This window comes from Taeniopygia guttata, chromosome 20 (assembly GCF_048771995.1).
Source record: "Taeniopygia guttata chromosome 20, bTaeGut7.mat, whole genome shotgun sequence".
Lineage (NCBI taxonomy): Eukaryota > Metazoa > Chordata > Aves > Passeriformes > Estrildidae > Taeniopygia > Taeniopygia guttata.
Window position 1 is genome coordinate 6883754 of NC_133045.1, and position 19715 is coordinate 6903468.

The 19715-nt window shown below is 46.2% G+C and overlaps 2 protein-coding genes and 1 long non-coding RNA gene across 3 annotated transcripts in view; 2 read left to right on the forward strand and 1 right to left on the reverse strand.

Annotated features, from left to right (window-relative positions):
* Positions 1–3973, reverse strand: part of YWHAB (tyrosine 3-monooxygenase/tryptophan 5-monooxygenase activation protein beta) — a 290680-nt gene extending 286707 nt beyond the window's left edge. Inside the window, exon 1 of the mRNA XM_072917225.1 lies at positions 3968–3973. The gene's annotated coding sequence lies outside the window, so the exon portion shown is untranslated. The remainder of the gene's footprint in view (positions 1–3967) is intronic.
* LOC140680402 (uncharacterized) lies at positions 1065–1820 on the forward strand. The gene is made up of 2 exons (XR_012051632.1): positions 1065–1178; positions 1399–1820. It is a non-coding gene; the product is annotated as an uncharacterized lncRNA (long non-coding RNA).
* A 5365-nt stretch (positions 3974–9338) lies between the features above and the next one.
* On the forward strand, positions 9339–14381 carry FITM2 (fat storage inducing transmembrane protein 2). The gene is made up of 2 exons (XM_030288639.4): positions 9339–9551; positions 11709–14381. The coding sequence occupies exons 1-2, from the start codon at positions 9379–9381 to the stop codon at positions 12349–12351; spliced, it is 816 nt and encodes a 271-aa protein (XP_030144499.4). The 5' UTR covers positions 9339–9378; the 3' UTR covers positions 12352–14381.
* Positions 14382–19715: the final 5334 nt, after the last annotated feature.

The window sequence follows — 19715 nt, forward strand, 5'->3', positions numbered from 1 at the left end:
GAAGATAAGTGCTCTGAGGCTGATGTGAGTGCTGACAGCTCCACTGTCCCTGATCCAGCCTCAGAAGGACAGAAGGAGCTGAATGGAGGATTCCTGCAGCTCACTGTCATCTCTGTCCATCCCTCAGGCTGTGTCCACACCGTGACACAGTGACACAGAGGTCTGACAGTGGCTGGTGTTACACACCCACATTGGTCTGACTTGCCTGTGAGCCACGAGCAATGGGGAGGAAAGAGCAGCAGAGCTGGGCACACCCCAGTGCCAGGAGGACACATCCCACAGGCACCTGGGCTTGTGGTGGCCTGTGAGGAGCAGGGCTGATAAGGTTCATGCTGTCTTGATGCCCCTCCTGTGCTTCCCCTGCCCTGAAACCTGGGGAGGTGAGAGTACAGTGCCCCAGGCACGGGGAGGGGGCACCCCCAGAGCCTCCCCCAGCATTTCCCAGCCTGTGTCCCTCAAAAACACCCTCAGGGGGTTTGCATATACCCAGCTGGACCCCATTCCAGCCCCTGCACTTTCTTTTGTGTTTTTAACATCCAGCTGAGGGTTTCTGGAGAAAGGGAGGGTGGCATTCCCATGGGGTCATGTCAGAGCAGTGAAGGTGCAGGGTCAGGTTTGGGCACGGGGGTGAGGAATTAGCTCAGCCCCATCCATCTGCATTTACCTCACCTGGTGCTCAGCTGTTTCTGCTTTTTCCATTCCCTTTTTCTTATTGAAGCTGCATTTTCATGCTGTGCTGATAAGCAAGAGGAAGCCTGGGGGCGTTGGTGGGTGCTTTGGTGTCTGAGTGTCTGAGTTCCCCCCTCCACCAGCTGCTGCAGTACAGACATCATGGGCAGAGTGGTCCAGCAGAGCCCTCTTTCCAAAACAAACACCCTGAGTCCCCCTGCAATGGGTCGGTGGGACGTCAGAAGCCAGACCTTGATAAATTCATGGGAATGTTATGTGATGGTGTCTCCTGGAACAGGTGACTCAGTGTTCAGGGCTGAACCTGCAGCAGCAGGTGGGACACACAATGTGCTCTCATGCTCTCCGAGCAGCTGATGCCCGTCTGGAGTAACTGGCATCAATGAAGTTCTTCTAAAGCTACAGCAGCAGTGCTGGGAGCAGAGCTGGTCTTCTCCCCAGACAAGAAAAGGATTTTCCCCTCTGCCTGCTCCAGTGATGGAAAGGATGAGGTGTGTGCAGGAGTTCATGGAGCGTGCTGAGGGAGGCCTCCAGGTCTCCTGGCCGCAGTGTTTTGTGTCTGCCCCCCTCCTGAAGTGGTTCAGTAAATCAACAAGGCTCCCCTCTGTGCCTGCTGAAACCCCTCCAGCCGTCTCGCACCGATGCCCGCTGAGGTGATGAGGGGGGTTAATTGAGTCTGACAAATATTTACCTGTTTCTCTGGGTTTGCAGAAACCTCGCTCCAGCCCCAGCTTTGAAGTGCAGTTCAAAGCCCCAGCAATGCTGACGTCTTGGGAGGACCGAGCTCCCCCAGCATGCAGAAACTCCTCTAAAAGGAGGGAACTGCATCCCCCCATCCTCCTCCTCGGGCACCAGCTGCAGTCCTGGCGTTTTCCATCATCTCACAGGCTCCTGCTCATCCTCCCACACGGAGCAAGATCTGCTTTGCCAGTTGTTTGGGGCCTACATTAAATAATCAGCCCAAAGAAAGGCCTTGTTCCAGCAAAGAGGCAGAACATGTCACACGTGTATTTTTGTTTCTAACCTCCGAGTGGTGTCAACAGAGATTGGGCTGAGTCGCACATCTGTGGTGGGCTTATATTTAAAAAAAATACCTTGTTTGAACTGTACAAATAAACACTTGTGAAAAGAAACCTGTTTCTTTAAGTGAAGTTGGTAAATGCTCTGATTTAGTTAAAGCACAAGGATTTGGCTTTAATTTTATTTTTCACCAGAATTAAAGCTAGAGGAGGAAAAAAAAAAGTTGTTTATTCTCAGAACAGGTAGAGTCTAGGCAGGAGGAGCACAACACTCATCACCTACCTCCTCCTCCTTGGGATGCTGGTGACAGGGGCTGGTCTCTGTGCACTGTTCACCACCCTCCACACCTTCCTTCCACTTGGTAAGGTGCAGGATGAGTTGCTTTATTTTGGGAGATGCTGGATGCCTGGCAGACTGGGATGTGCTTCCTTGGTGAAAGCCAAGAGCAGCCAGGCTGGGCACCTCACACTGAAAATCTGGGCCAGACTGTGATGAACCAGTAATGGTCCTGCCAGCCCCTCGAGCCTGAGAGTGAAACACCAGGAGATGCCTTGGAGAAGGTTCAGAAGCTCAAGAACAGACATTTCAGGCTCAATCTGATGTTTGGGAGATTTAAGCCTGCTGGCAGTTCTTCTGTTCATGAGGTTCCAAAACTCCTGCAGATGATAAAGGGAAGAGTCCTGGAAAAAGTGTGAAAAACTGGAGCCCAGGCACCAGAACAGCTCTGAGCTTCTTCTTGAGGCAAATTCTTTCCTCCCCTGCCCTCACCCTGGGGATGGCTGAGCTGGGCATTGCTCAGCACCTCACACTGACACATCCCCTCCCCTCAGTGCCTTCCTGCCCCTCTTATCTTTCAGGTGCCACCCATGGCTGATGACCACGACAATAAATCCCATGACCTGGGGCATCCTGGTTTCTTCTGCCAAAAGCTGAAATATGGGGCAGCCCTGCGGTGAAAGCATGGCAAGGTTAGCACAGATGTTGAGCTCACTGAACACAGGGAATGCATAGGTAAAAACCAAACAAATAACTTTTAAAAATAATGATTTATAATATTGGGCATCCAAATTAAGCCTGGGACAGAACTGAGTGCACTGGCTCTTCAGCACACCCTTTGAACATCTTCGTAATATTATTTTTTTTGTCTGCAGAACATTTCAATGGTCATTGAGGTCAGGAAAAATCCCAATCACATTTCCAGCCAACACTTTTATCATTATCCAAGCCAGTAAAGCACAGATTAAATATTATGTATGTATATATTTTAGATTTATACTTAAATATTTATAATTATATATTGGACTGAAACAGCTCATGTTTTGTGGCTGGCTGTACCTGGTATCCAGTCTAGAAACCAGGACTGTGAACTGTGGTCCTGCAGCTAATCAACACAAAGTCACTTCCAAATGTTACACTCTGATTCTTTCTTGCAAATATATGAGCTAAAAATGCACCAGTGACGTTTGAAAAGTCCATATTTCTGAATTTGAATTAATAAGCACAGACCGTTTCCTTCTCATGTTTGATCAGTTGCAATAAACAGTAGTTTTTTAATCTAAAAATATTAAAAAAAAAAAAAATCAATGTTTTGGTACAGTAGCTTGAGGGCCACCCAGCAAATGGTTTAGTGGAAATTGTCATTGAGTTTTGTGTGATCTTTAATCCATGTGATAATCCTTATAGAAAGGGAATAAATGGAACAATAAATGACGCTGTTAGTGCATGGCTAACAGGAAGGTTAATTGGTCTGGGCAGGAGTTAATTCCCCATAACTGCTGCTGGGAGAGCACTGCCCACTCAGCCTACAGGGAAAAGCTCCTCAGCAGCTACCCCTGAAAGAAAACACATCGAGAATCAAATTAACTCCAGTGCATAGGTGTGGGGATGAGGAGCTGCTTTGGCAAACATGGAAGGTGTGAATTATGTGTTGTGGAAAAAAAGGGGAATATTTCATCAAGGAGCTGCAAGTGCAACCACCACAGCTGCTCAAAGAAGGCAGACAATTAGAAATAAACATGAGTATTTTATGCCCGAGTACATGTACCCTTAATCACATGAATTATATAATTTTCACATGTAATCTCATCCCCACTTCATCTGCTAATGGGCTCCTTAATCTGTATTTTATGTAGAGTAGCTATTTTACATCTTTGAGAACACTCTTATTTTTAAGCTCTTCAGACCTGAAGATTATTGCAGCCTTCTGTAACCTCACCCTTTTCTCTGAAAGACATTTAGGAGAGAGAAGAACAGAATTTCTCCCGTACTCTGCTCAGGCTGTGGGGATACAGAGCCTAAGGGTCTGTGCCTGGGGAGGGAGTTTGTCAGAGCCTTAAACTGACAACTTAAACTCAGCTCCTCATGCTTGTCACAAGATCATTCTCTCCTGTAAATCAAACCCTGTCATTAGTCTGCTCTGCTGTGATCTAGCTGTGCCAAAGAAGAAATGTAAATATTTTGTAGCAAGAGGTATTAATTTTTAGCATTAATAAAGTTTGAACCACTGAAAACTGAATTGGTTCTTTCTTATGCTTTGCCCCATATACCAAAATATTTTGATCTTTGAATGTAACCACCAAATGCTGCAAATTCCCTGCAGCTCAGATCATACCTTGCCTATTCACTTGAGGAGAGTTGGGGGAAAAATGTGTGACCTGCAGAGGTATACAGGCTGTGTCCAGCTGGGTTCAATCTGTCTAAATTCCCTGGGGTAATTTCCACACCTTTTTCTAAAATTCCTGAAATTTCAGGACAGGGAAAGACCCTTCCCATTTATTTGGGCAGCCACACAGGTGAGTTATCAACATCTCCCTTCTGTTCCCCAGCATCTCCCCTGTAAACAGCACATCCCCTCTCAGGCCAGCCTGGGCTCAGCCTGGAGCCATGGCAAGGCTGGGGCTGGCAGGGAGAGCATCAGAGATGGGCAGCAAAAAGCCAGGCCAGCATGGCAGAAAGGCTGCTACGCCTCCACCCTGGGCTGCATTTCAAAGGCATCACTGACACAAGGGAACAAAGCACAATATAATTTTTTAATCTCTTTTCCTAAGCCAGCAGTGAATAGAGAAGGCTGCGGAGCTCAAAGCACTGAGGCTGATGAGCAGTGTCTCAGCAAAGGGCCAAAACTATATTAACTTCAAGCTTAAGCTCCCATTAGGCAAAGAAAATACAGCCCAAATTATGCTTATGTAGCACCTCTCATGCAAACATCCCCGGATGCTCCAGGATCAAACTCAAACACAATCAGTCATGGAGATGTGAGCAGGGGAGCTGGGCAGGAATGGCACCTGGCTCCCAGGGAAGGGCTGGGGGCTCCAGGGCCCCGGGCAGGCAGGAGGGGTGAGCAGGCACTGCCAGGCTGTGGGAATTGCTGGGAGGGAGGAGGGTGAGCTGGGAGGACAGAAATCTCCCAGATCCAAAGGGGCTGTTACCACTGGGGTAACTCATCCCCACCAAGTGTGTGGCCAGAGGCTGATGGCTCTGCCAGCCCCAGCAGGCTGGATGCTTGGATGGGCACCCACCATCTGCTCCTGGTGCCCCTGGAGCACACCTTCCCTCTGGGGTCGGCTGGGCTGGGAGAACCCACCTTACCCCAAATGTGGGGTAAGAAGAAGAACCATTGCTTGAGTCTGGTAAAAAAAAAAAAAAAAAAAAAAAAAAAAAAGAAAAAGAAAGGTATAATTTTCTCTCTTTCTCCTCACAGCATCCCTCCTTGGCCACAACACAGAGCAGTAAACCCAGAAATCTCATAGAATAAAATTATTCCTATTTAGCACAGTCAAGAGGTTTAGTTCAACTGTTTGAGCTGAGATTTCAGTTCAAATGTCTTGGTCCTGTTCCACAGCAAACCTCCCAACCTTTGCCAATTTATTTTTAAGTGTCAGGACACTCAAGATGCTGAACATCCTGCAGAACTGAAGAATTAAACTCCAATAACTCATCCTGTGATGGCTTTAAGGCATAATCAGCTTTTCAGTAACAATCTTGCCACTTTCTGGCCTGTAATATTTTTAAGTGAGAGCAGGAAAAACTTGTGAGCAGGGGTTTTGTGACATGGAGGAGTGAGGCTGTGACCCCACTGCAGCATCATTTTCTCAGCACTGAGGCGACAACAGATCACAAACGCAGCACCTGAGCAAAATGCCACTGTCTTGCCAGGTCTGAATTTCACCACAGCTAAATTTAAGCCTGCAAATTAGGTGAACAGTTGCCTGGGCTCCTGGAAAGGGCTGCTAAGGTTGTCTTTCCACTGATTATGCTTAAACTGAGGTGTCCGCTTCAGTGTGAGGAGCCTCAGTTCTGCAGAAAGCATCCATACCATAGCCTCACATCAATGAGACAGACTTCTTTGCACTCAAAATTATTAGCAGATAATTAACAGAATCATCAAAACAAGACAAAATTTCTAAGCAAGTTAATTATTTAAAATAGTTATTTTAAAATAATATTTTAAAATATATTATTAAAGCATTATATTTAAAGTATATAAATATAAATATTTATATTTTAAAATATTATAGAAAATTATTTAAAATCATTAACAACTCCTACTTGTTAAAGATTTTCCCTCAGCCTGCTACAGGTCAGGAGTGAAGACGCTTTTTCCAGCTCTGTTGGATCCTATTTCAGATCTCCCCATTACCTGTCCAAATAGGTGTCCTAAGTTTTGGGTGACTGGGCATGAAGGGACAAGGCTTACCAACCACTCTTCAGCTCTGGAAGTTGTTCTACAGCTCCTGATGAATCTATCCTTGCGGATTTTAGAGGGAAAATGGGATTTCTCGAAGAGAAGCAATCTGTTGGAGGCCTTGGTTTGAACTAAACCAGAAAAAGAAATTACTCCCAAACCAGCTTTTAAAATCAAATAGTCTGAAAATTTCAGCTTCAACCAGGCAGGGATTTTTGTGAGGTTAAGGAAGAAGTTAAAAAAGCCAGATCTGCTGTACCTGACAAATTATCTCAGTTTAGTGTGATTTATACTTGTCACACCTTGACCAAGTATCCATGAGATCTTTTTAGGAGCCTTCTGCAATTTTCTTGGAACAAACCCTAGTCCTTGTTTATGAATGAAAGCTTTATCTGCTCTTTTGAAAGACCTAAATTCCGCTTCTCTGATTCTTTACAGACGTATGGCAGTCGGTTCCTCAGAAGGTCCACTGGCCTTGGCTTGGTGCTCATGGCAGCAAATCCATGGCCTGAAAGCAGAGCTTTTCTCTAAATCTGCAGAACACCTGGACCCTGTGAGCTTTGCTCACTGCGCTTGTGAGAATCCGTGATTGACTGAGATAATCCTCAGACATTTCAAGCTGGGCTGAGGATAGACAGCATTTCCAGCCCATGCCACCAGCTGCATTCATCTGGAGCAGGTGGCAGGCTCGCACAGCCCCGCTGCGTGGGGCAGACACCGCAGCACGTTTCGTTAGTGGCCAGCCCAGCACCGCGCTGCAAACACCCCACAGCTCAGCTCACAGCCCCCCAGCTGGGGGGCACAGGAGGCAAGGGTTCATGTGGGAATCCAGGGCTTCCCTCTGGCTGCCCTGGCAGGTCTGGGACCCTGGCAGGGGTCAGGAACCCCCCTGGACAGAGCCCCCAGAGACACTGTCTGTGATCTCTGTCCATGGAAAAGAGTTTTCAATCTTACAGGATGAATTACAAGCTTTGAGTGTTTGATAAGAGTAATAATTAAGTGTGACACGGGTGCAAAAGTAAAATTTTAGATTTCTAGATTAGGGGTTCAGAGGGGACAAGATGGAGGAATTGGGTGTGTCTTGTCCTTTTCCTCCTTCTTCGTGCCCTCCATGTTTCACTGTGGTGTTGGCATTTTTCTGTTGGTTTAGGCTGGGGACACACTGTTCAACGTAGATGACAGATATTGGCACATTATTGTAAATATAGTACACGTAGTTTCTGGTATATAATGTTTGTACCATCCCACTGAGGGCAGAGCCCCACACGCTGCCCTGCAGGACAGAGCTGCGGCAGGGCAGCAGAACATGTTAGAGATAAACAGAATAAACAACCTTGAAAACAGCACAGACGAATTATGGCTTCTTCTTTGGCAACAGGGCAGAAAGACAGAGACTTTCTACAATCTCGGAATCACCAATACCTCAGATTCCGACAGTTTCAAAGGCACAGGGGATTTAGGCAGACAATGAGGGACTCTGTGAAACCTGCTCCCAGCCCCACTTGCTCGTTTGAGTGAGTGCAGCTGCCTGTCGTTTCTAATTCGGGGTGCAGTGCTGGGGCTGGGAGTGCTAGACGTGGCCGTGGCAGTCTTATTAAAAACAACAGCTAATAAATTGCCAAATGCCATTTACCCTGGATAACCTCCTTAGCCCAAACCCTCTGTATCTGCTGGGGCTGCTTTGATGTGCCGTTCTGCTCTCGGCCCAGATGTTGTCACAGATTTGCTGACGATGACGGTGAAACAGCTTTGAAATACTCTGGCAAGAAATACTTTCCCATCCTGTCTCAGATGGGATCTGCTTCTCCCCCCACCACCACTCTCACATTTTTCTTACTGAGGCCATTGGGATGAATAAAGGCTCTTTGTTCATTAAGCCATTTCTTTCCTTGCTGATGATTTTTTTTATATTTTTAAAACTAAGCTGAAATGACAGCAGCAGCTGTTCAATAGATGAAATAGGTCTCAAATACCACAGCGATGGCCAGTGTTCGGACACCACTTTCAGCCATAGATATGGAGAGTGAAAAGGCATGAGAGCCTTAACAGCTCCAGAAATACTTTCTCCCTCCCTCCTAAGCCCTAGGAAAAATTAAAATAATTCTACTGATTGAGAAAATTCTCAGATTTTCTCATTAATATCACGGTAAGACCCTCTTTTCAGACATTCTGGTAACCTAGTTAAAAATAGTGCTTGCTCTTTTATATGGCAAGAGAAAACAGCCTCAAGTTGTACCAGAGGAGGTTTAGATTGGAGATTAGGGAAAATTATTTCACCAAAAGTGTTACAAGCACTAGCAGAGGGTGCCCAAGAAAGTGGAGGGGTCACAGTCCCAGGAGAGATTTAAAAGATGTGCAGATGTGGCACTTGGGACATGGTTTTGTGGATGGGTCTGTGGGGAAGGGTCTGTGTGGATCCCCGTGGATGGGTCTGCATGGATGGATCCACGTGGATGGATCCCTATGGATGGATCCCTGTGAGCGGACCCCTGTGGATGGATCCCTGTGGATGGATCCCTGAGGATGGATCACTTTCCTTGGATGGATCCCTGTGGATGGATCCCTGTGGATGGATCCCTTTCCTTGGATAGATCCCTGTGGATGGATCCCTGTGGATGGATCCCTGTGGATGGATCCCCGTGGATGGATCCCCGTGGATGGCTCCCTGTGGATGGATCCCTGTGGATGGATCCCCGTGGATGGATCCCTGTGGATGGCTCCCTGTGGATGTATCCCCGTGGATGGATCCCGGTGGATGGATCCCTGTGGATGTGGCTCCCTGTGGATGGATTCCCGTGGATGGATCCCCGTGGATGGGTCCCTGTGGATGTGGCTCCCTGTGAGCGGCCCCGCGCTCACGGCCCGCGGCGCTCCCGCGCGCTCCCACCGGAGGGCGCTGCGGGGCCGCGCTGCGGGGCGGTGCGGGCGGTGTCCGCGCGGGGGCGCTGCGGGGCGGGGCGGGGCGGGCGCGGAGCGGAGCGGCGGCCATGGAGCGGCTGGAGCGCGCCGGGCGCTGCCTGAGGGCCGCGCTGGCCCGGGGGCGGCTGCGGCGCCGGTTCCCCGCGCTGCTGCTCGGCATCGCCCTGCTCGGCTCCGCGCTCAAGGACAGCGGCCTGGTGCCCGACACGCCGCTGCGGAACAAGCGCAACCCGCTCAACGTGTGAGGAGGGGCGCGGGCGGGACGGGGCCGGACGGGCGGGGGGTGCCCCAGCGGGCCGGGGTCGGTGCTTCAGGTGATGAGTTCCCTGTTCTGACTCTGAGGGTTCAGAATGGCGGGAGTTTCTGGATCGCTCTTTATTGGAAAGGGGAAAAAGGAGTTTGGTTTGGTTTTGTCGGTTTTCTGGTTTTTTGGGTTTTTTTTCCTTCCTAACGTCGCGGATAATTCCTGGTATCTGAGTAAGCTGCTTTCAGTCTCTCTGGCAGACCCGCGGGCAGGGCCTGGAGCTGTGTCAGGCAGGGTTGGGCTGGGTATTGGGAAAGGTTCTGCATCGGGAGGTGACTGAGCCCTGGAACAGGCTCCCCAGGCAGTGCTAACAGCACCAAGGCTGACAGGGCTCAGCATTTTGACGTTTTGACACCATTTTAGCAGTGCTCTCAGGCACGTGCTGTGACTCTCCCCCCAGGGCCAGGAGTTGGACTCCATGGCCCTTGTGGGTCCCTTCCAACTCAGCATATTCTGTGGGTCTGTGATAGTTACTGAGCTGACCTAAAACCCAGCTGAAGGAAACAGGTCTTTTAGCCTCTTTCCTAAAAGCAGAGTGCCTGCCATCCTTTTCTAGCACCTGAGCGATGAGCTAACCGGATTAGTCATTCCATCAAACTAGTTTGAGCATTTTGAAGGGAGCAATGAGCTAGTCTGCAGCACATGTGCTGTCCTGTTACAGGTCTGAAAGTAAAACTAAAATTGCTGCTTTCCTCTGTGACTTGGGGAGCTTTGGACTTTACTGATTCAAATTTGTCATTTGGTGACATGGAAGAGGAGCTGTTTTTAGTGTGATTGAAAGAGCATTGACAGGAACCACTTGGAGAGAAATTGATCTTACAGTAAAAGCATATTTCGGTTCAGTTCTCCCTTTAAATAGAGGAAGGTGAGCTATACTGACAGTTCCTGAAGCAAGTATTTCTTCCCTGCAAATTACTTGCCTCCTGACTTGTCAGCAGTAACCTTGGTTAGCAGCCTTTCTTGCTGTTAAATAAAATATGGAGTTTATTTTCAATTACTGATTCATGGTAGCAGCTGTAGTTACCACACAGGCATCAATTCTGTAAAATTAAAGAGTGAAGGAGGTACTCCTCAAAATCCTGGGCAAGGCCCTGACAGGTTTGTTAGGGTCATAAGGAAGATGCAGAACTCCAGACTGGTTTGGCTTTGCCTTTGATGCTCAGGTGAGGATTAAATGATGACTGTGTGTGTCTGTCCATAGCTCAGCCACAGAGCAGAGTTCAGCTGTCTCTGTTTTCAAACTGGGCTCTGGGTAACAAAGGGGCTGCACAATTCCCCTCTCCCACCAGCTGATAGGAAGCAAGCTCCATTGGAAGGTGCTGATGAAGGTGGGAGAAGCAAAATCGTGGACTCTAACTCATTAATAAATTCACTGACACGTGCTTCAGTTTAAGATTTGAAGAGAGAACGAGTTAACACAGTGCTGTCTTCTGTTAAACAAGATACCAACACATTGTCAGCTGGGTTTCAAGATTTTATGGGCATCACAACAAAAGTTTTCAGGGCAGAGAGTGAATTTAAAGAAGGCTCTCATCAATTGAAAGGACAACAAAGGAACAACATTGAGCTGCTTCATTTATTAGAAGGACATGAGAGAGGAAAAGCTTCTCAGGCTGATGAGGGGAAAGAGCCAGCCCTTCTGGCTGTCTTCAGAGGCTGAGGTTGTGAAAGGCTTTGTAAGCAAGGATAATTGAGAAGGTGGAAGAGTCAGAGAAGGGGTTACTATGGTCAGGGTGGCAAGCTAAAAATACATTCTTTGCAGCTGCATTTTGAGTAGGGCAGAGCTGAGCTGGTTTGTAGGGTAAAAGTGATTGCAAAACTGAACTGCAAGTCTGCTGCAATGAATGAGGGCTCAGGTCCAAGGCAACGCTGCCTTGGGAACAAGTACCTGGCTGAGGAAGTATTCAGGTTTTGGGCTTGAGGGAAGTGCTGGGGAGAGGGTTAAGATTGTAGCTAAGCTGTATTTTGAGGGGAGGGCACAAATCTCTAATTTAGATGGTTCTGAACACTGACCTTGAGCACTTACTCCACCATTTGCCCCGCTGCTGTGGCGTTTCACCCATGCTGGTGTCTCCTTTGCCTTTCCTGCGGCAGGTACTTCGTGAAGGTGGCCTGGGCTTGGACGCTGTGGCTGCTGCTGCCCTTCATCACCCTCACCAGCTACCAGCTGGCCCGGAGCAAGCTCCTGTACGGCCGCCCCAAGAGCGCGCTGCTGGCACTGCGGCGCCTGGGCGCGCTGCTGGTGGGCACGGCCGTGTGGTACCTGTGCACTGAGCTCTTCATCCTGGTGGAGAACCTCACCGGGGAGTGCTCCCTGCAGGCCAAACCCGGCCAGCCCGCCCGGCTCTACGCCTCCAAGCGCGAGTGCCACCAGGACAGCGGCGTCTGGAACGGCTTCGACATCTCGGGGCACTGCTTCCTGCTCTCCTACTGTGCCATGATGATCCTGGAGGAGCTGGCCGTGCTGGAAGCGCTGGCCTTGGAGCACAGCTCCAAGCTGCGTGCGGTGATCAACGTCCTGCTCGTTTCCCTGTGTTCCCTCACCGTGATCTGGGTGTTCATGTTCCTCTGTACTGCCCTGTATTTCCATGACTTCAGCCAAAAGCTTCTCGGTGTGCTGATAGGTCTGTCAGCTTGGTATGGGACATACAGGTTTTGGTATTTAAAGCCCTTTTCTCCTGGACTACCTCTTCCAAATATACCTTTGAGTTCAAAGAAATACAGCTATAGCAGATAAAATAAGGTTTGAAATGTTTTGGATTTTGCTTTCAGTACTGGAGTAGTTGAATGTAGGAATGATTACTGTATTTCCACTGTAAGGAACAAGGTGATGGGTTGGAGGAAACCAAATCTGTACTAGCCATTGGCTGGCAGGTGGTAATGAGCTTCTTCCCTGGGAGAAGAAAAAAAATCAGGATTGGAAGAGGTCTGCTCTTGTTTTGGAGCTGCCAACTGGGATTGTCAGCAAAGAAATCAGAATCTGAATCTGTTTCTCTTACTAATAAATGGAGAAGCAGACCCAAGGCTAAAAGAGGTCTTTGATCTTTAGAAGTGTGATTTATCTCAGTTAATTCTCCCTCCTTTTGAATTATGTCAAGATACTGTGGATAATCCAAACCTCAGGCTTTTTAAAAAATGTTCCTATTTGTGTTGCCTTATGGGAAAGCTCTAATAATCACAGTGCTGCTAAGCATTGCAAAAATACCAATTCTTGTGGAAAGCAGTTCTGTTGTGAAACTGGAACATCTCATGTTCTCAAGTATTAAAAACACTAACTTGCCAGAAATGCCTCATAGCTGCTTCTGCAACAGAGAGTAAATCGGAGGTGCAGTGTCTGAAACAGTCTGTGACTCTTAATTCATGCCATGTCCGAAAAAGAAAACTTTTGCAAAAACAAGCCTTAACTTTCTCCTTAGGTGAGGTAGATGTAGTAATATTTTGTCATTTTATTTTAAAAACCCAAATTCCTTTCTGTTTTGCTAAAAATTCTAGTATGAGGATTGGTGTTTTAATTTTTAAAAAATCGAATCCACTGCACCCTTTGCAACAACAAATTCCTTGGGTTTGTTCTTTCTTCTAGAGCAACAGTGGAATTCTGTTGCTGTGAACAAGCTAGCTTATCCTGCTATTTCCCAAATAGTCTGCTTGGTAATGAGTGAAATGCATTGTTTATCCTGGGAGCTGCAAAGCAGAGTGTGCTTGAAGCAATATTTATTCTTGCAATAGCATAAGCTATTTAATTTTGATTGCACATAGGGTTGTGGCCACTTTTGATGTGGCTAAACCCACTACTGAACAAAACACTATTAGTTAATGAATAGGGGTGAGATGGGTTTGCTTATCATATCAGTCAGATGTTTAGCATAGTTTTTATCTCCAAAAGCTTTTAATTATTTCATAGAGGCTCATTCGTGATGCAGTTGCATGAAGTGTGTTTGACAGTGGTGACAGGACAGCCAGGAGGGTCTGTGGGCAGGGCTGTGGGTCACCCCCACTGACCCCACAGTGACCCCACTGCAGACTGCAGAGTGACTTTTTCTGGATACAGGGTGTGATGCCCCATCAGGCTGCCACGTTTTGCCAGCTCAGTGTCTCTCTTCCAGCAGGAGAGTGGAAGTATTTGCAGTTCCTCCAGCAGTGTTAGTTCCATGCTGTGGCCTGCCTCTGAGGAGAGCTAAATTCACTGGAATTCCCACTGAAATTGATGGCAAGTGGGGCTTGTGTGTCCTTAGAAAGAGCAATTCACCTCTGAAAAGGAAGCTGTCCATGGGGTTATGTATTTTCTGTCAAACTCCTCTTGGTTTTGTACTAAATTGCCTTTTAAGCTGACTCTTTGAAAATTGCACTGATTAACTCATATTGGGTTTAACTAAATTTGTTTAAACAATGCAAATATATTTGCAGACACTCTTTTGATGTAATTTAAGCCTACTCCCAATAGAGCTAAGCTAGACTTCAAACCACTTTCACCATGAAAAAGGATTATATACCCAGAAGGTTTTATGATTAATTTCATTAAGTTCCTATTTTAGGTTATCTTTATGTAACTTTGCTGTATAGACAAGCCCTTGGAACAGGAAATGCTGTTTACTTAAACCAACTGACTTGCTGAAATGATGTTCATTTTCACAAATGTTTTGTGCAATCACTGTGGATATTTCTGTCCACTTTAACCAGTGTCATGCAGATTTTTTTTTTTAATGGAAATAATGTAGGATATGGTTATTCTCTTATTTAAACAATGAAAGAAAAACATTTGAAAACTTTTATCAGTGTTTGTGTCTTTGAGAATCTGTTCCTGCTGTCTGTAATGATGCTGTTGTTACTCGCCACATCCCTGGATGATCCAGCCCCACAGAGTTTGTGTGGCTACTGAGATGTCTGATCAAACTGGCACTGAAAGTTCTGCACTGTTTGAAGTGATTAACAGAGGATGGGTTCTCAGGAGTGCAGGGTTTTAAAAAGAAACAAAACCAAACAAAACCTATGGCTGACTAAAGCGAGTTTCCCAATGTGTGCCTCTTACATTAAGCAATTCATTTTGTAGGCATGGACATCGGTTTATTGTAGCAGAGGGAAGGCCTAATCCATTGAAATGTATGGGAAAACTCCCATGGGCTGTAATACTCCTTGTGAGTTTGGAAATCTTGGGGTCTTTCTCAGTGCCCGGATTCCATGGGCCAGCTCTTGGCTCAGAAGGTTTCCTTGTGCTCCAGACCTTATTTGTGCTTTTTGACTCTACTCCAGAGTAGGAATTGCTTCCTTGTGCTTCATATGAAAAATTAAGGATGCGGATTTCTTATTCACATACTTGCCATCACATTTCTCTGACTTCCCTTTCTCTCCCAAATTGTATCATTAACATAAAAATTGCAGCCTTTCCACAACAGATTTGCAGCTAAAGAGAAACAGTGCTGGGAGCAGCTGCATTTGGTGTCCTGTGCCTAAGGAACAAATCAGCTGTCAACTGGTACTACTGGTTTGCCTCAAGTGTTGGGGTGGTTTTTTTTGCTTTTTCTGTATTAAAATGTTCCTGTTCTCACAGAGCTGTCTTTCTCTCTGTAGAATAACCTAGGGAATTTTTATCTCTAACATCTTAGTAACATATTTCAACATCTGTCTGCTAATCTTTCATTTCCTTTGTTTGGGCTGTTTTGTGGGCCCTGTTTCACAGTTCTTTCACAGGAGCAGCATTTGGCCTGACTGTGTGGCCAAGGCAGCTCCTGGTGCCTTAAACATTTTCCTCTGCTGGGAACAGGTAGAGCACAGTGGGAAGGGAAACTGCCTTGGGATTCATTTCACTCTTCACTTACCTGGGACTCTTTCAAATGCTGGTGTCACTGCAGGCGAGGTCAGGCAAACAGGAAAGTTGAGTTCTTTCATAAGAGCCATGTGAGCAGTTCAGGCTTTAAACATGTCTGAACTCAGGGTTTGATTCTTCCTCCAGGTTTGTTCAAAGCAAATGTCATCCATGAATGCTTCACCGGTGCTAAATTATATTCCTGGTTTCCCAATTTATTTGTGTATGCTGAAACCTAGGTTGTGGGTGGCTGCAAAAAAAAAAAGAATCCTGTTTCTATTTGGTGTGTGGCAATTGGTGACAAAGTGAGAAACACCCAGTTATGCCCTGGAGTGCACTTTAATGGAAGAAACTGCTGTGATATGTTAAATATTTTGGAAAATAATCTTACTTGTGAACACAAGTCTGTGGTCACTTCATGAAATAGTAACTGAATTTTTCACTGTAACTTAAATGTTCCTCAAACCAGGACACTTAAAGTAGCTCCCTGCAGTTTCTCTGCAATTGGCCTGTCCCAGCTCTTTGATCACCTTGTGTTACCTCCTTTTGCTCAGAAACCTGTTTCCTGGGATTATTTCTTTTCATAGCTTCATCTCTCCTCCTGGAGCACAGATTAGTAATAGATGCTCTCCACCTCTGCTGGATGTGTGCTCTCTCAGTATTTTACCTTCCCTTCTTTGAGATATTTTGTAAAGCTTAAGATGAAAGTAATTAATAGACACAAAAAGGCTGTTGTGACTCTGAACTGATGCTTAACTGTTAAACAGAGCTGCTCTGTCACTGTACTGGTGGAAAACCTGGAGAAAAGCACATGGTTTATTCATTTCAGCAGAACTGCACCTGATGTGCTTGAGCTCAGGGAAGGAAAAAGGTGATGTGACAGCAGAGCTCGATGCATTAGGGAGTTACCTTTGTCCTCTTGGGGTCCAAGTGCTCACTTCAGCAGAGGGTACTTTCATCCAGGTGCTTAGCAGGAAATAATTTGGATATGGAAAGAGTCTCTTAGTGCTTAAATGAAGGACGGAATGAGAGCACAAACTTTAAAGGCTGAAAAAGCAGACATGGAAATGGCTATCAAGATTGAGTGCAGTCCGTGAAATCTCAGGCAATTACATAATTGTATTAATCTGAAAGGTTATTTATTTTTCAACTACCACGTGTCCATCACAAAACAGAAGACAGTATCATGTGCTTGTAACAAGCCAAAAAACTCCTCTGTAAAGCTTTGGGACTAGAAGATGGCACAGAAAATTAACAGTAGGGGAAGAGCTTTACCAGCCTTTCAGAAGGGTTGGATATCACGGGAAAGCAGCCCTTGGAAAAATGCCCTTTCCCTGTTGTGCTTTTCCTCACAGTGTATGCTGTGGCAGAATTGAGGATCTCCCTGGTGGTGAAGGCTGAAGAAAGGAAAATGTGCAACAAGAATAAATGCAAACAATTACTTTTTCCCTCACATTTCAGAATCCTTTTGCCATGTCCAGTCCAGGTTAATTTTACAGATCTGGGCTGTGCATTCCCTCATCACGGTTGATGTCAGAGCAGGAAGTGGGCACATCCTCAGTGTAAATGTCATCTCCTCTGAAATGCCTTCCCTGGATGCTGCCCTGCCTGCAGAGCCTTCCCATCTCGTGGGTCCTGTGCCGAGCGGTCCCAGTGGTGTGACCGTGTCTGTGACAGCCTTAACGTGGTGACCCATCACCGAGGAGAGTTCAGCTGAACAGCTGTGCCTCAGCAGCCGATGGGATGGAGAAAGCCATGCAAAAGGGGTGGAAAATTAGGATGTTGCTCAGCCCACACAGCCTGTTGGCCTTATCCAAAAGTGTGAATTGCTGTTCCCATACCTAGCAGGACTGTGCTGTTGGGAATGGCACCCTGGGCGATGGCAGCGAGCACAGACCTGGTGTGGGCTTGGCACAGTGTCACTCTAGACCACGGCTCTGGTGTTTCAGCTTTGTCATGGCCTGACCTGATTCAGTTTTAGAAGAATGGGAGTGATAGAGCTTTGAGGTTTTCAAGAATATATGTATTTTTTGTCTTGATCGCCATAGTTTGAAAGTTAGGCGAAAAAAATGGTTTTTGGTATATTTTGTTTGCTGGGGATTTTTCTTTGTTGTTTGCAAGGATCTTGTTTGGGTTTTTTGTTTGTTTGTTTGTTTTTATGGGGTTTTTTGTGACCAAGGGAAGAAAAAGAAAAACCTATTGCTAATGTGTAGTGCTTGGATCCAAGGGCACAGAATGGAAAGAAATTGCTTGTGGTAAGCAAAAATAGAAGTGTGTTCAGGAGGTTGGTGGTGGAGTGACATGACCTTGTGATGTAAAGAGCGTGTGCTAAACTGCACTTAACTATGCAGGATACTTGGTTCTGTGTCAAGAACTGCCTGCAGCATTACACAGCACCCTCAAACTTGGTTACACTGTTCTGATTGCAAAGTAGCTTTATTTGGATAACTCTCCTGGAGCTAAAAAGGATTTAGGTTGCAGGAGAGATGAGGCGCTGGTAGGAAAGGGCTGAGAAGAGAGGCAATGCAAGTAGGGGGATGGATGGTGTTATTTTTAAAGGAATGTTTTAGAAGCCATTGATCTGTGCTGTTTGTTAAGAGATTTTTAGCAAGATTCCATCTCCCTCCTTTCTCAGCAGTTCTTCCTCAGACAGGGGGAACAGGAGGTGATGCAGAACCTGACAACCAGGGACTCCTGACAACAGAAATGTCTCTGGGAACTGTTCCCTGCTGTCTGTGACAGGAGAGTGACACCAGGGAGCCCAGAGAGAGCAAAGGGGTAGGACAGCAAAGAGGGGTAAAGAAAAAAGGGGCTGAAAGTAGATCATTGTGCAGAGGGAACAAAAAGGAAGAAAAAATACTGTGAGCTCCTGAGAATCCTGAGAAGTGGGTGGAGGTTGACATTTTGCTTATTGACACTCTTCAGCACCAAAGTGACATAGAAATGGAAATGGAAATGGAAATGGAAATGGAAATGGAAATGGAAATGGAAATGGAAATGGAAGTGGAAATGGAAATGGAAATTGTCCCCTTTCTGCAGGTAGAGCCTGGCCAGCATCACACAGGTACTGCTGCAGTGATGGACACCTGTGTTCTGACAGAGCAATTCTTCATCCTCATTATTTATGGCAGAGCTGCTATTCCTTCTTCCACTGAGAGCTGTTCAGTGCAGGCTGTTTTCTCTCTGTTTAATCCTCCAGAGAAAAGCGAGTTAAAAGAAGAATAAAAGGCAACAACAGTGAAATGTCCTTTGGGCACATTTGGGGATCAGCACCAGGGGAAAATCAGGAAATGTATTTTTCATGAATGTGCTTTATCAGAGAATCCAAGTTCCCGTGTGTTTTTATTACTGTGTTTTTATTAACTTTAGGTTCAGTAGAAATGGCTGGGTCTGAAACATCTGTGGTTTGGCCACTGAGGTCATGCTTTGGGAAGTCTTTCAGGTGTACAAAATCTGTTCCTGTTCACTGCATACAGAGGTGTTTTCACTCTCATTCACACCTGTGAGGTTGAACTTTTGCCTGGGCACTGCTGCTGGACTGGGGACTTTATGCCACCATGGCAGAAGGAGCTTTTCTACAGTGTAGCAAGAGCAGCTTTGCTGTGAATAAAAATTGTCCTTTTATCCTCAGCTATGTCACCGGCAATTGCAAGTTTGGGGTTACAAGCTCTTAGGTTGTACATGATTTCCTGTTTCTTTGGGGTTTTAGTTTTTAATCTCATATTATCATATTTTATATTATCCCTAGCCATCTCAAAATACTCTATTCATATTATCCCATGTTATTTCAATCCCATATACCTTTCAGCAGCCTGTGGGATTTAACTGCTGTCGTTGCCTGCATTGCGGATCGAGTCTGGGTGGTTTTGGCTTTGGTCCTAATGATGGCACTGAATGCCACCAAACACAACTTGATGTTAAATATTTTCACAAGCTTTAATGTTTTGGTATTATGTGGGGAAATCCTTCATTTATTTTCACAGAAGAAAGGAAGGAAGGGGCAGGTCTTACATCATCCCTCTTTGCTCTGTAGCCTGGATTCTGAAATTGCAGTTGGGTGGTAAGGATGGTTTTTTAAATTCAAAAACAGAGGAACACTTGGCAAATAATTTCTGACAGGGCCACCAAATGTCACTAGACATTCTTAGGCAGCTCTTGATCTTGGTTTCTTTGGCAAGTTGTGAGAGGCTCTGTGTTATGTTCCCTGTCCTCAGGCCAGCTTGGTGTTGAAATCCTTTATTCTGTATGAGGTCTTCTCCATCCCTTGCCAAGCAAAGGAGAACGCTGCCAGCCAGCAGTAA